Source organism: Xylaria bambusicola (genome assembly GCF_022495145.1).
Source record: "Xylaria bambusicola strain CBS 139988 unplaced genomic scaffold F5B22scaffold_66, whole genome shotgun sequence".
Classification (NCBI taxonomy): Eukaryota; Fungi; Ascomycota; class Sordariomycetes; order Xylariales; family Xylariaceae; genus Xylaria; species Xylaria bambusicola.
This window is the reverse complement of record NW_025953619.1, coordinates 56,388-67,578: the sequence shown is the minus strand read 5'-3', so window position 1 is coordinate 67,578 and position 11,191 is coordinate 56,388. Positions and strand designations below refer to the sequence as shown.

At 46.3% G+C, this 11,191-nt stretch overlaps 6 protein-coding genes across 6 annotated transcripts in view; 2 read left to right on the top strand and 4 right to left on the bottom strand.

Moving 5' to 3' along the window:
- Positions 1–697: 697 nt before the first annotated feature.
- F5B22DRAFT_660898 (uncharacterized protein) lies at positions 698–2,697 on the bottom strand (the record flags this gene model as incomplete). Its single annotated transcript, XM_047980323.1, has 6 exons — positions 2,322–2,697; positions 2,035–2,251; positions 1,901–1,968; positions 1,490–1,810; positions 1,058–1,434; positions 698–983 (listed from the first exon to the last, which is right to left on the bottom strand). Exons 1-6 carry the CDS (start codon positions 2,613–2,615, stop codon positions 698–700), a joined length of 1,563 nt encoding a protein of 520 aa, XP_047826102.1. The 5' UTR covers positions 2,616–2,697.
- A 505-nt stretch (positions 2,698–3,202) lies between these two features.
- Positions 3,203–4,665, top strand: F5B22DRAFT_489967 (uncharacterized protein). The gene is made up of 2 exons (XM_047972334.1): positions 3,203–4,453; positions 4,511–4,665. The coding sequence occupies exons 1-2, from the start codon at positions 3,540–3,542 to the stop codon at positions 4,629–4,631; spliced, it is 1,035 nt and encodes a 344-aa protein (XP_047826101.1). The 5' UTR covers positions 3,203–3,539; the 3' UTR covers positions 4,632–4,665.
- Positions 4,666–4,966: 301 nt separating this feature from the next.
- Positions 4,967–5,840, bottom strand: F5B22DRAFT_651277 (uncharacterized protein; the record flags this gene model as incomplete). Its single annotated transcript, XM_047979441.1, has 4 exons — positions 4,967–5,024; positions 5,091–5,372; positions 5,447–5,572; positions 5,644–5,840. 4 exons carry the CDS (start codon positions 5,838–5,840, stop codon positions 4,967–4,969), a joined length of 663 nt encoding a protein of 220 aa, XP_047826100.1.
- A 1,394-nt stretch (positions 5,841–7,234) lies between these two features.
- F5B22DRAFT_489931 (uncharacterized protein) lies at positions 7,235–9,162 on the top strand. Its single transcript, XM_047972332.1, has 4 exons — positions 7,235–7,640; positions 7,709–7,925; positions 8,002–8,402; positions 8,458–9,162. The coding sequence occupies exons 1-4, from the start codon at positions 7,344–7,346 to the stop codon at positions 9,088–9,090; spliced, it is 1,548 nt and encodes a 515-aa protein (XP_047826099.1). The 5' UTR covers positions 7,235–7,343; the 3' UTR covers positions 9,091–9,162.
- A 17-nt stretch (positions 9,163–9,179) lies between these two features.
- On the bottom strand, positions 9,180–10,473 carry F5B22DRAFT_489952 (uncharacterized protein). The gene is made up of 5 exons (XM_047972333.1): positions 10,282–10,473; positions 10,074–10,232; positions 9,909–10,015; positions 9,518–9,834; positions 9,180–9,459 (listed from the first exon to the last, which is right to left on the bottom strand). Exons 1-5 carry the CDS (start codon positions 10,321–10,323, stop codon positions 9,269–9,271), a joined length of 816 nt encoding a protein of 271 aa, XP_047826098.1. The 5' UTR covers positions 10,324–10,473; the 3' UTR covers positions 9,180–9,268.
- A 669-nt stretch (positions 10,474–11,142) lies between these two features.
- F5B22DRAFT_626177 (uncharacterized protein) overlaps positions 11,143–11,191 on the bottom strand; it is a 1,973-nt gene continuing 1,924 nt past the window's right edge. The window contains exon 4 of the mRNA XM_047976227.1: positions 11,143–11,191. Coding sequence (XP_047826097.1) covers positions 11,184–11,191 — 8 coding nt within the window. The 3' untranslated portion in view covers positions 11,143–11,183.

The window sequence follows — 11,191 nt, the reverse complement described above, 5'->3', positions numbered from 1 at the left end:
AGCGCGGAGTTCCACCAATCCTGATCCCAGGTGGCTTGGCTTCAAACTGGACGTGCTTCTTGCTTCTACAATACGTATCGTCGGTATTTTCCGACTTTCGCAGCATGCATACTCTCTTAGGCAACCAACTGCATGCTGTCTGTCGGTGGCGGCATCATAGCGTACCATAGGCGCTTTTAGCGGTGACTGTGCCTCGCCTCAACGCGACAGACGCGTCACCCGTGATCCTACTGCACGCCATCTCGTGCTTACACCGGCTGTTGAATCGGCAAACGGTTGACTAAGCGAGATGTCTAGCTAGCCTATATTAACTTAGCTTAACTGTCCGCGGAAGGGGGATTTTCAAAAATTCCGATACATAACTCCGATGTTAGTCGGTCTTAAGGATTGTCCCAGGGAAGCGAGAGCTATGCGGCAAAGTGATCCTCTCGTTGAGCATATTACTTTCATAGCCGATAACCACCTAACAATCGAATTCTAGATGGATGAGTTGAGGAGAGGAATCAGGACAGAAGCATGCTGCTGTTAGGGGAGAATATTGATTGACTTCACGCAGATATTACTAACTTCATTTCGGACTATGTGCTATAAATACCCATTCATAACAGTATTACCAGAAGATAAGATTTGTTTAAAAGCAAAACCAGCCTTATTCCAAGCGAAATTTTGCCACTAAAGTATAACTGTAATCTCTGCTCTAAAGTTCATCTCGCTGTTTCGATGGATATTCCAATGGTAGTGGATAATTGTTGTAAGCAAAAATGTTGTTAGGATCCCAAGTCTTCTTCAACTCGACCAACCGGGGCAGTTTGTCTCTCCCATAAATGCTCTCTAGGCCTTCATCTCCCCTTGCATAGTTGACGAAGACTGAGACTTCGTCGTACCCTGATGTAAGGAGGAGCTCGTCGCGAAGTTCTAAGCCGACTTTATTAGAGGCCGCCGCAGTAGCAGTATCTCCGTCAGCCCAGATGAAGTGACCGATTCTGTCAACGTGGGTATTGGTATTAGTCTCCGCAACTTCAACATCGCTCGATAAAGGGAAGAAATAAAATCTTACATATATCCTCTGGCTTCTCTCCATGGATATGCTGTCTCGTCCGAAGCCACTGCAAGAGTAGCTTGATTGGGGAAGACCTCAAAAACGAGTGCGCTGTTCCGGCCGCCAGGATGTTCCTCGAAGAACTTGGCCATTTTTTCAAATCCCTTTTGCCAGCCTGACGCAGAATATGTCTTTTGATTAAGGCTGTAGAGGTCACGGTTCGTGTGACCCTGACAAACCAACGTATCATAACCACCACCAGTTGTAGCCAGTAATTTCTTGTATGGCACAACACTGACAACGGATGAGATAGGTCCGAGATCAAACACAGGTTGCAATGCCTTCATTCCTTCTTTTTCGGGCCCAAAATACACCCAGTTTCCCCCAACTTGTATCTAGTACACAAACATGTTAGCTTCAAACCTCGGTTCAGGGTGATAAAGAACTTACACTATTTGTAGAAGCATTGTAGTTGATAAGTACAATAGTGGCTATGTTGGCTGGAAATTTATCATTGAGAGTTTCAATTATTTTGAAGTAGTCATAGCTCTTTTCCGCTGAAAAATAAAAGTCTGCATGCAAGAAGTTCCCTTGATTGACAAGGCGATTCACCTTGTATGTTGCTGATGTGATGACTCCGAAGTTAGCGCCAGCGCCTCGAATAGCCCAGAATAAATCTGGATGAGAATCTCTTGACACCTCGATGAGCTCGCCTGCCGCTGTGACCATGCGAACAGAAACTAGAGCATCGATAACCAGACCATGGATACCCTATATCTAACATTAGGCCTATTCTTGGGCTTGAACGTTCATTTGGCAGCGTGCTCACGCCAAAGACAACTAAAAGTGACAACCACATACTTGATATCGCCCAGCTCCACCACCAAGTGTGACACCAACTAAACTAGGACATCCACACGTGCCGCTTTCTATTGAACCCCATGAATTGTCAGCAAGATCATTTTACTTCAGAGTCTCGTGCACATTGGGCTTACGAATCTGAAATCCAGCTTCGTGCAAGGGATCAAACACCTCGCTGATTGTGACACCCGGACCAATCGTCACGGTCTCTGCAGTCTGGTCGATTTCAAGTGACTTCCATTGACTGAGATCCAGAGCTAAACCATTTTGAAAGTCCGAAAGAGTGATACTATACCCATGACCCGCGCCTCTAGTGAGAAACGGGAACTTATATAATGAAGCAAGTTTGACCTGCAGCAGTTTGTTAGGAATAACAATTATTTTATGCATCTTATTTTTATAGTCGCTATTTTCTACTCACAACTCTGGCTATATCAGCCTCAGATCCAGGGCGGATGGCAGCATTGTAGGTTGGAGGGCTAAATATCGTCCAACGAGCTGTTGCATCGTCGAAATTAGGTGAGCCGGGAAATGATATGGTTGTATTGGCAGACCATAAGTGAGCAGGATGGGTAAGGAACTCTTCAAAGTTGAAATGAGGATGATTAACAGCACTCTGTGGATAGGTCCAGAAAGCAGTATCCCCAAAGGCAGCCGAACTCAGAAGGAGGAGCCGGTTCCATTGTGAAGAAACGAAACTACTTATCCAGGCCATACTTGTAAATGGATTCAAGTAGCGAGTTTATCGTGACGAGAGTTGAGAAATACCTAAGCATTCACTTCGACGTATTGAAAATACCCGGCGGAAAACAGTGGTATTAAGATATATAGCTATTTTCTCATCCTGCGCACCCAAACGGTTTCCAAACAGACAACCCCATTGTATGCGACGCTACATAACTATACTGGATACTGTGACATTATGGCATTGTGTACTAGGTATGAGACTAAAAGTTTTATTCAATTATGTTGAATAAATTTTCGGCGCTATCAGACACACTTGTTTCACTGCATGTAAAGAACGATGATTGCAGTCTGTGCGCGTCGTAAGTTGAAGTCCGCTTAGATAACGAACGGTCTCACCTGCAGCAAATATTCTTGGGGGCGCGCCAAGATTGATGCTTTTCGCTGTGCGGCTCGCCTTACACCATAGCGCATCTATCCTGCATGTCCCGGACAATTCCTACCGATGCACTGCAACATCAGTGTCGGATCACATGCATCCACTTGCAAAGTCTGGGCAAAAGACCCCCGCATCAGCGTACGAGAATGTACATGAACTTTAATGTGATCTTTGAAGGAATTTCATACTGTATGTGAGAATTTGGTCGTTCGAGTCCCTTTGGCCTTGACGCTTTCCCCATGGTTTCGCAGTATTAGCAAGCCAACATGGTGAGTCCTTCTTTTCTACAATTGATGGCTTCATTTTTAAATTTTACGATTTAGAGTCTTGCGCTAGGAATCTTGCAAGTCGTCACTGAACAAACCGATGAGAAGATAATGTATGTGGCGGTCGAGAACTGCAATGGACACCTATGTATATAAAGGGGTATCCCGTCCTTTACGCCCAGCTTAGTAGCTAAATGTAACTATTGTTAGGACAATTTAATGTGGTGGTCATCGAAGCAGCAGATTAAAGATGGCAGACACTTCTCTATTTAAGATCACTCCGGAAAAGGAAGCGACGATATCTCAATACTTTTATCGCCAGTTCTTTGGGAAGACGCCGGTTATTACTAAGAACGATGTAGATTTAGCTGGCAAGACGGCTATAGTAACGGGTTCCAATACAGGTATTGGATTAGAGGCTGTGCGCCAACTCCTAGATCTGGGGTTGAGCAAAGTCATCCTTGCTGTACGCGATGTTGCAAAAGGGGAGACTGCTCGCAAGGAGCTCTCTGCCGGACGAGATAGGGCTCACGATATTGAAATCTGGAGCTTAGATTTGGCTTCATATTCATCCATCCTTGAATTCTCACACCGGGCAAAAACACTAGACCATCTAGATATCGTCATCTTGAACGCCGGTCTATACAAGGTGACGGAGTCGTTCAACTCCTCGACTGGCTTTGAAGAAGCGGTTCAAGTCAACTACCTCTCAAACGTCCTATTGATGTGCCTACTGTTACCCACGCTGAAGAAGAAGGCGCAGATGCTCCCTGCTCGGATGGTCCTCGTCTCCTCAGATACTGCAGCCTGGGTGCACTTCAAACCGAGTGGGCCGATTCTATCATCTTTCAAGCTGAAAGCCGAGAAATGGAACATGCAAGAGCGATACGGAACAACAAAGCTGCTGGGACAGATGTTTGTCACGATGCTGAGCAAACATGTGTCGTCATCAATCGTCACAATCAACGCCTCCAATCCCGGTTTTTGCTATGGAACTGAGCTTCAGCGTGAAGGCGCTGGCCAGTTTCTGGGTTATGTTGTGGCAATCATCACCCGATTGATCGGCAAGCCAGTGCCTCTCGGTGCTCGCACAATTGTTCATGCTGCTTGCAACTTTGGCACAGAGGTACACGGCCAGTACGTTGAAGACGGAGAAATCAGACCGTAAGTTTCACCTGTTCCCAACAGAGACTATAGTAGCTTGTTACTGACAATCACTAGAAAAGCTGCCATGATATACCAACCAGAGGGAATGAAACTTTGCGAGCAGTTGTGGGAAGAGACTTTGGATGAACTTTCATTTGCTAACGTCAAGGAGTGTATCAAGGAAGCCAGTAAATAGCTAGTGTTCGGTAATTTCCATTGACTACTGTGGCTATAAACCTCCATGCCCATTCATCGTTGTGCGCTTACATATTACTTTATGAACATTAAGGGGCTAAGACTTAGGGGCGCTGGCAGTGGCGAACGAGGTGTACTTCGTATCACTACAGGACTTAATTCATTCACACTGCCACTCAACATGAATCACTTTCTCTATACGCAGGGCCGACCAATTTTTCAACCAACTGGCACTTTGTTGACGGAAAAGAGCACATTCTCATTCAGAGTTGCAGGGGTACTAACTAAAACACAGTCATTATACGGCAGAAAATTCACTATACTGATGCCACCTTCTCAGTCTTGCGCCGGGGTCTTAGTCGGTCGCGTGTATTCCGGATAACTCTCCTGGTAGCTATAGCATAGTTAGTAGATAGTAATACCGTAATTATATCTCAGAGGCTGAAATCTTTTCACCCACCCGAGCAATGCTTTTGCAATCCAAAATGCTAGGATATAATTGACGCTTTTAAGAAGCCAAAGGGGCATCCAGAATGGCGGAGTGCCCATTGTTGCACTATTGTAACTAAGCAATATGAGCTGGAATGGAGATGGCTTGATACCCTGCATTTGGCAGTCTCGTTGATATCCAGTAAAGTTCCGAAGGAAGTTCTCGTCGAAGCTATGGTCAATGTCCTGGGGCTCGGCCCAAACCTTGAACACGAGGTCTTCCGTGGTAGAGGAATGAGCCCAGAATCGATGCCTGTAGCAAATGTCAACTCACCTTGCTTGGTCAAGCCTGGTAGCAATTAGGAGATACTGTTCACGATGACTCACCTCGTTCCGGCAGGAATCTCTAGGATTCCGTCATCCTTAGTAGCTGCAATCTCCTTCCCATTCTTATGGATTCCGATTACCCCTTTCTCAACTTTGAAATACTCCGTCTGGAGCCAATGTATGTGCCTATAAGATAATATTAGATCATGTCCCAGGTATTAGATTGCAAAGGATTTCATGGCCTAGAAAGAGCTTACAACGGGGGACCGGAGCGGCCATCTCTGACCACTTTGTTATTAAAGTGGTGTGTTTCCTTAACAACCCAACGACCGTCATCCTCTGTTAAGAACTCGAACAATGCGGCATCATGGGCTTGGACAATACGAGGTTCGGATGATATAGGCGTACGTTTCAAGGGGCGTGGTGAGAGCCACAGTTGCCACCTTGCGACCATATTGACAAGTAGAAGGTTTTGATCAGGGGTTATAGTAAATACAACCTCTACGGCTATTCTACGTATCACGTATGGAGGTAATTCAAGGTCAAGACTACGATGGGCTTTCTACGACTTTTAGCATGTTGAACAATCATGTTTCGTTACTTGTTGAAGCACCTGAATCGCAAACAGTGCGTCTTGAGTTCAATAGTTGTATATCTACAGATTGCTTCAGAGCTGGGTAGTCTTTGTGAAAAGCTCTAGAACATTGACATGGGCAGGGATGCCACATTAGGACCATGCAGAACGATGGGGTATAGAGAGTTTGACCGTACGAAGTACGACACCCTTGTGGCGTAGCCCACATTCATCATTGTACCGATACGTTTTCTAGATTATAGATTCACGCCTCAAAAGAGCAGGGATTCTCGGTTGCGGTGTAATCCATGCATAACGCCATGCCGGCTAGGGATGTGTCGCGTAAGCTGACATAAGTGGACATTCTTATTTGCATGTTCGCTCGCTACTTTCGGGTCGCCTCGAAATACATCGGGAGAAAGTATTGAAAGGAGGTCAAAGGTACCCAGTTAGGTTAGCTAGGTTGTGAAAACATCTGATGTCGAAACATTGACTATTACATTCATGTCCGAAAAACAACCGTCGGACAGGAAGATACGAGGCCCACGGCGGGTGCATTTCGGTTAGTCATCTCTATTACCCCGCCAAAGCGACGACTAGGGCATTATTTTATACAAAACTGTATAAACAGAATCGATCGCTATCCTGGAGTTATTGTTCTATTTGTAGAGTTGCTGAGGTAATCCCCAAAACCCTTGTCAGATACGGTAGCCCCTATAAACTAAACTTCGCTCTACGAAACTCAGCAGCAGAGCTACACTACCGTTGGTGCAACACCCGAATCTCCCGGAGGTTTGACCCATTCAATCCTTTGACCTCTCGCAATCAATAAGAATCCTTCAGAAAAGCTAATTGTGAATAGATGCCGTATTAGAACGCCACATTTAGGCATGGCATCGAATATCCTGATTGAGTCACTAATAATCCACCGGCTCATTCCAAATCAGCCCCTATCCATGCGACAGTCAATTATCGCGAGGACCACGCGTTCATGCTACGAAATATGAGGCTTACAGGATCTGCCACACAAGACCTATTGTATACTCGCACCACATGTCGTGAGACGAATAGGCCACGAGACCGGCGTCTCGGGAGATGTTCAGCTGAAGCCCTGGTCTCTATTATTAGCTTACTGGGGCTGAGGATTATTGGCGCTAGCCTCATGAGATTGCTCGGTCCGTTGGGTTGGGATTACTTTCGATGTCCAGCTACCTGGCACCACCACGTTGTTGATGGATTCGGGTGGCGCCGGTGATCCTTCAAATCGATCTTTTTGCGTGTATATTAGACAGGATGATCTCGCCGTTGAGGAACTGATTCCTTTGCGGATCATTGTGAACACTAAGAGAGCCACCCACTACCTCCATAGGGGCTATAGCAATCATGAACACCCTTTTGCGCCTTTCAGGCTGCGTCCTCGCATTTTTCCTTGCCTCTGCCTCTAGCAAGCCCATTGGGTCTCCTATTCCTCGTTATTTCCAGCGAGACCTCATTACCCCCGCTGATATCACTTCTGACCAAGTCCGGAAGGATCTTGGCAGTATAATATCCAATACTTCTTTGATCTTCGGATCATCAAGTGATGCCTGGGCCGACGCGACTGACAGATGGAACTATTATTCCAAGCCAAATATCCAGGCCGTGATACAGGTGGGACAGGAGTCAGACGTCGCGAAAGTTGTATGTGAACCAGGGCCCCTTTTGGGCTAATGTTGACTCAAGCTCTTTACTAACACCCACTGTTTTAGGTCAAGTATTGTAACGAGAACAGCATCGAATATCTCGCATATTCCCGAGGTCATGGTATGACCACGACCATAGCGAAGATGAAAGGAGGAGTCGAGATAAATCTGTCGCAGTTGAGCGATGTCACTATTCAGCCTGGGAAGAAGACAGCAATTCTTCAAGGTGGTGCTTACGCAGACAAAATCCTGAACACGCTCCTTCCTCAGGGATACACTGCAGGTAAGACTACCCAAATATCCTTTTTAAGACTACTTAACGCTTTGATATTGAAGTTGTTAACATGTCATACTGTTAGTGCTCGGAGCCAATGGCTGTGTCGGTTTTGGAGGGCTGTCTCTCGGCGGTGGCCTTGGACGACTGCAAGGGCAATATGGACTTGTGAGCGATAACATTATCAGCATGAACGTCGTACTAGCCGACGGTTCAACGGTCACGGTAAACGAGAATAGCCACAGTGACCTCTTCTGGGCTATGCGAGGTGCTGGTCACAATTTCGGTATAGTGACACAGTTCAAGATCAAGATTTATCCTGTGAACGGGCCTACTTGGCATTACCACTCTTACGTTTGGCGCCAGGACAAGCTTGAAGCTGTTTTCAAGGCTCTAAACGACCTCCAGGGAGTGGGGAAGCTGCCTGCTAAGATGGGAGCAAGCCTTGGCCAGATCTCTATCAACTCGAGCGTCAGCACGACCGAGGTAAGTGGGCATCTGAACTAGAGTGAAGTGCTCCTTCAACTAACTTTACGCACAGGCTGTGATTTCCTGGACCTTTGCATATGACGGTTCTGGCAAGGAGGCCGAAAGGTACCTCGCTGCTTTCAACAAGATCCCAGCTATTGTGAACCAGCAGGGCGATGTATCGTATCCAGAGCTACTTGTAGTCCAGGAAACCGACTCTGCTAGTGCCTCTTGCTCCTCCCAACGATATATCGGCGCCAGTGCCAATATGCAGACATACAATGTCACAACCCAGCGTGCTCTGTACAACCTCTTCAACAAAAATGTGGCCTTACAGCCTGACTTTGGTGCCAACGCTCGTCTCTACTACGAAGGCTTCTCTAGCATTGGAAGTCAAGCGATCGATGCTGCCTCGACGGCGTATCCGCATCGTGACGAATACCTCCCAGCATACTTCATAACAGCAGTGCCAGAAGGAAAGGAAGATGCTGCTCGGCAATGGGCTTATGCATCTCGCGATATGTGGAATCAAGGCCAGCCCAATCGTCGTCCGACCGCCTACGTCAACTTTGCCGCTGGTGATGAGTCTCGTGAGATGATATACGGCCAGGAACCATGGCGTCTACAGAAACTTCGCAAACTCAAGGCCAAGTATGACCCCAACAACAGGTTCAGATGGTTTAACCCCATCATCCCGCCAAATTAGGCAAAGATACCCCTTCTCCTAAGTGGCTAGTCAAACCAATGTGGAAATGTATATATATTGGGGTCATCCAGGCGATTTTTAAACCGGATGCAACTTTTCTTATGTGAGATACACATTCTATTCTGATGTATTCATAGCTAGAATTTAGAAGTCCTTGACTACTGTCTCAAACCTAGTATCAAAGCCACTGCTTGTTACCGTAATGAGATACAAAATTGCCTGCATCTCCATTCTCAATGCTAGCCTTTTCCCACACGCCAATGACAGCGCTAACAGCATCCTTCGGAGCCCCAGGACCCGTAAAGTTTGGCGCATACTGCTGAAACTTTCCCATCAATTGCATCGCGGACTGAAGTTGCTCCGGAGTTGCTACAAAACAGTTAGAGTGGTTGCGACGCAGTCATCAGGGGAAATGTGACGAGCCTACCCTTCGCGAATTGACCTGTGTCTGCCGAGCCCGGACAGATACTCATAACGAGCACACCATCCTTTCTGTATTGGGCGCTGAACTTTGCCACTGCAGCATTCATTGCTGCCTTACTGATAGCATAGCCACATGCTACATCTAGATCATACAGTCTGATTGAATCTAGGTCGGCATGGCCGCTAGATAGTACAATGACTTTCTTCGCTTGACCTTTGAGGATAAGCGGCATGAACTGGTTCAAGAGGTGAATGTTGGACAGGACATTGACCTTGAAGGATTTGAGCAAATCATCTTCAAGCTCCTGAGGCTTCTTTGCCCTGGCAATTTGTAATGTAAGTGAAACGTCTCCGCTGTAACGTCAAACATTATCTCAGGGGTTGTGGCTGCCTACAGGGTACCAAGAGAATCATAGGCGTCCCATTGTGATACATAAGCAGCATTGGCGACGAGAAAGTCTAACGCCCCTCCGGTGAGCGTGGCTGTGTCCTCAACGGCTTTCTGCCAATCACGCGTTGGTAAAGTATTACACCCAGATTGCACCACACATATATCTCACCTTGATTGAGTCGTAGTCAGTGATGTCACCTTGTAAAATATGGATATTGGATCGTCCGGCGAGCTCTTCTGATACTTTCTTCACTGTAGCCGCCTTGTCTCGGGCTATGCCGACAACTAGATTGTCTGGATTCTCGGATAGTTGGCGAACGAACTCAAACTGGTATACGATTAGCGACTACACTTGGCTTTGGACAGACATATACTACCCCCAGCCCCTTTGAGGCGCCTGTAATAACATAAGACGGCATAGCCGGCGAGTGATATGCGCTGAGCTAAGGACGGAAAAATAAGGGGTGGCTGAGTGTGGATTAATAAGTACTAATACGACCTTTCAAACGCAAACTGCACAGGGGAGGCTTTTTATATAAATGAATGGGTACACAGACATACCTTCTCACATGTACTGGATGATTCGAGGATTAAATATTGCGATTGATGCTCGTTCCCGGGTACTAATTGAGGAATCACTATAACGAGGGGTAGTGTTACAACGAAATCATGGGGAAAATGCTACGTTAGTACCTCTGTGCTCAAAGTAGGTATCCTGAGGTACCAGGTGTCTACAATCGGGAGAGCTGCATGTAATCTGCACATGCACAAACCACTGGCTGGGGTTAGGCACAATGCGGACTCTTCGGCCCCATTCTTCCTCCATAAGAGACTAGTAAAACGAGACTGTATAGGTAGCATCTACGGTGTTCTTGAATCAGACAGTGTAGTTACCAGGAACTTGGTGTTGAGCCATGAAGCACGCCAAGACGTAGCTATCCATCGTCTTGGCGACTTGGTTGAGTCATCTGTCCTGCCCACCTCAAACAGTGGCAGCTGGAATCACTTCGCCCAAGTGATTACGTGACTATCTATACATACTTACAAGAAAAGACAGAACTACGTGAAAAGTGTTCGAAAAGGAACCTAACCAAAGCAATAGGAAGAAAGCAACATCGATTCTTGAATGTACGACGGCGCAATGAGATAACAATGGATATAGCATAATATTTTTTGAAGTAATAGAGCTCTACGGTTTAAGTTAAATATTAGCATTTTTAGAGAGCTATGAGAGCTATTGTAGATCCTATCAGGCTGAAAGTCAACTCGCAACAGCTATCTAGCGTT

Excerpts from the sequence above, each read along its gene's own strand:
- F5B22DRAFT_489967 (XM_047972334.1), top strand. The coding sequence starts at position 3,540 with ATGGCAGACACTTCTCTATTTAAGATCACTCCGGAAAAGGAAGCGACG. Across the intron at positions 4,454-4,510 it reads GAAGACGGAGAAATCAGACC|AAAAGCTGCCATGATATACC; the intron begins GTAAGTTTCACC and ends GACAATCACTAG.
- F5B22DRAFT_489931 (XM_047972332.1), top strand. The coding sequence starts at position 7,344 with ATGAACACCCTTTTGCGCCTTTCAGGCTGCGTCCTCGCATTTTTCCTT. Across the intron at positions 7,926-8,001 it reads TCCTCAGGGATACACTGCAG|TGCTCGGAGCCAATGGCTGT; the intron begins GTAAGACTACCC and ends TCATACTGTTAG. Across the intron at positions 8,403-8,457 it reads CGAGCGTCAGCACGACCGAG|GCTGTGATTTCCTGGACCTT; the intron begins GTAAGTGGGCAT and ends CTTTACGCACAG.
- F5B22DRAFT_489952 (XM_047972333.1), bottom strand. The coding sequence starts at position 10,323 with ATGCCGTCTTATGTTATTACAGGCGCCTCAAAGGGGCTGGGG. Across the intron at positions 10,233-10,281 it reads GCGCCTCAAAGGGGCTGGGG|TTTGAGTTCGTTCGCCAACT; the intron begins GTAGTATATGTC and ends ATCGTATACCAG. Across the intron at positions 9,835-9,908 it reads TATGATTCTCTTGGTACCCT|GGCAAAGAAGCCTCAGGAGC; the intron begins GTAGGCAGCCAC and ends ACAAATTGCCAG.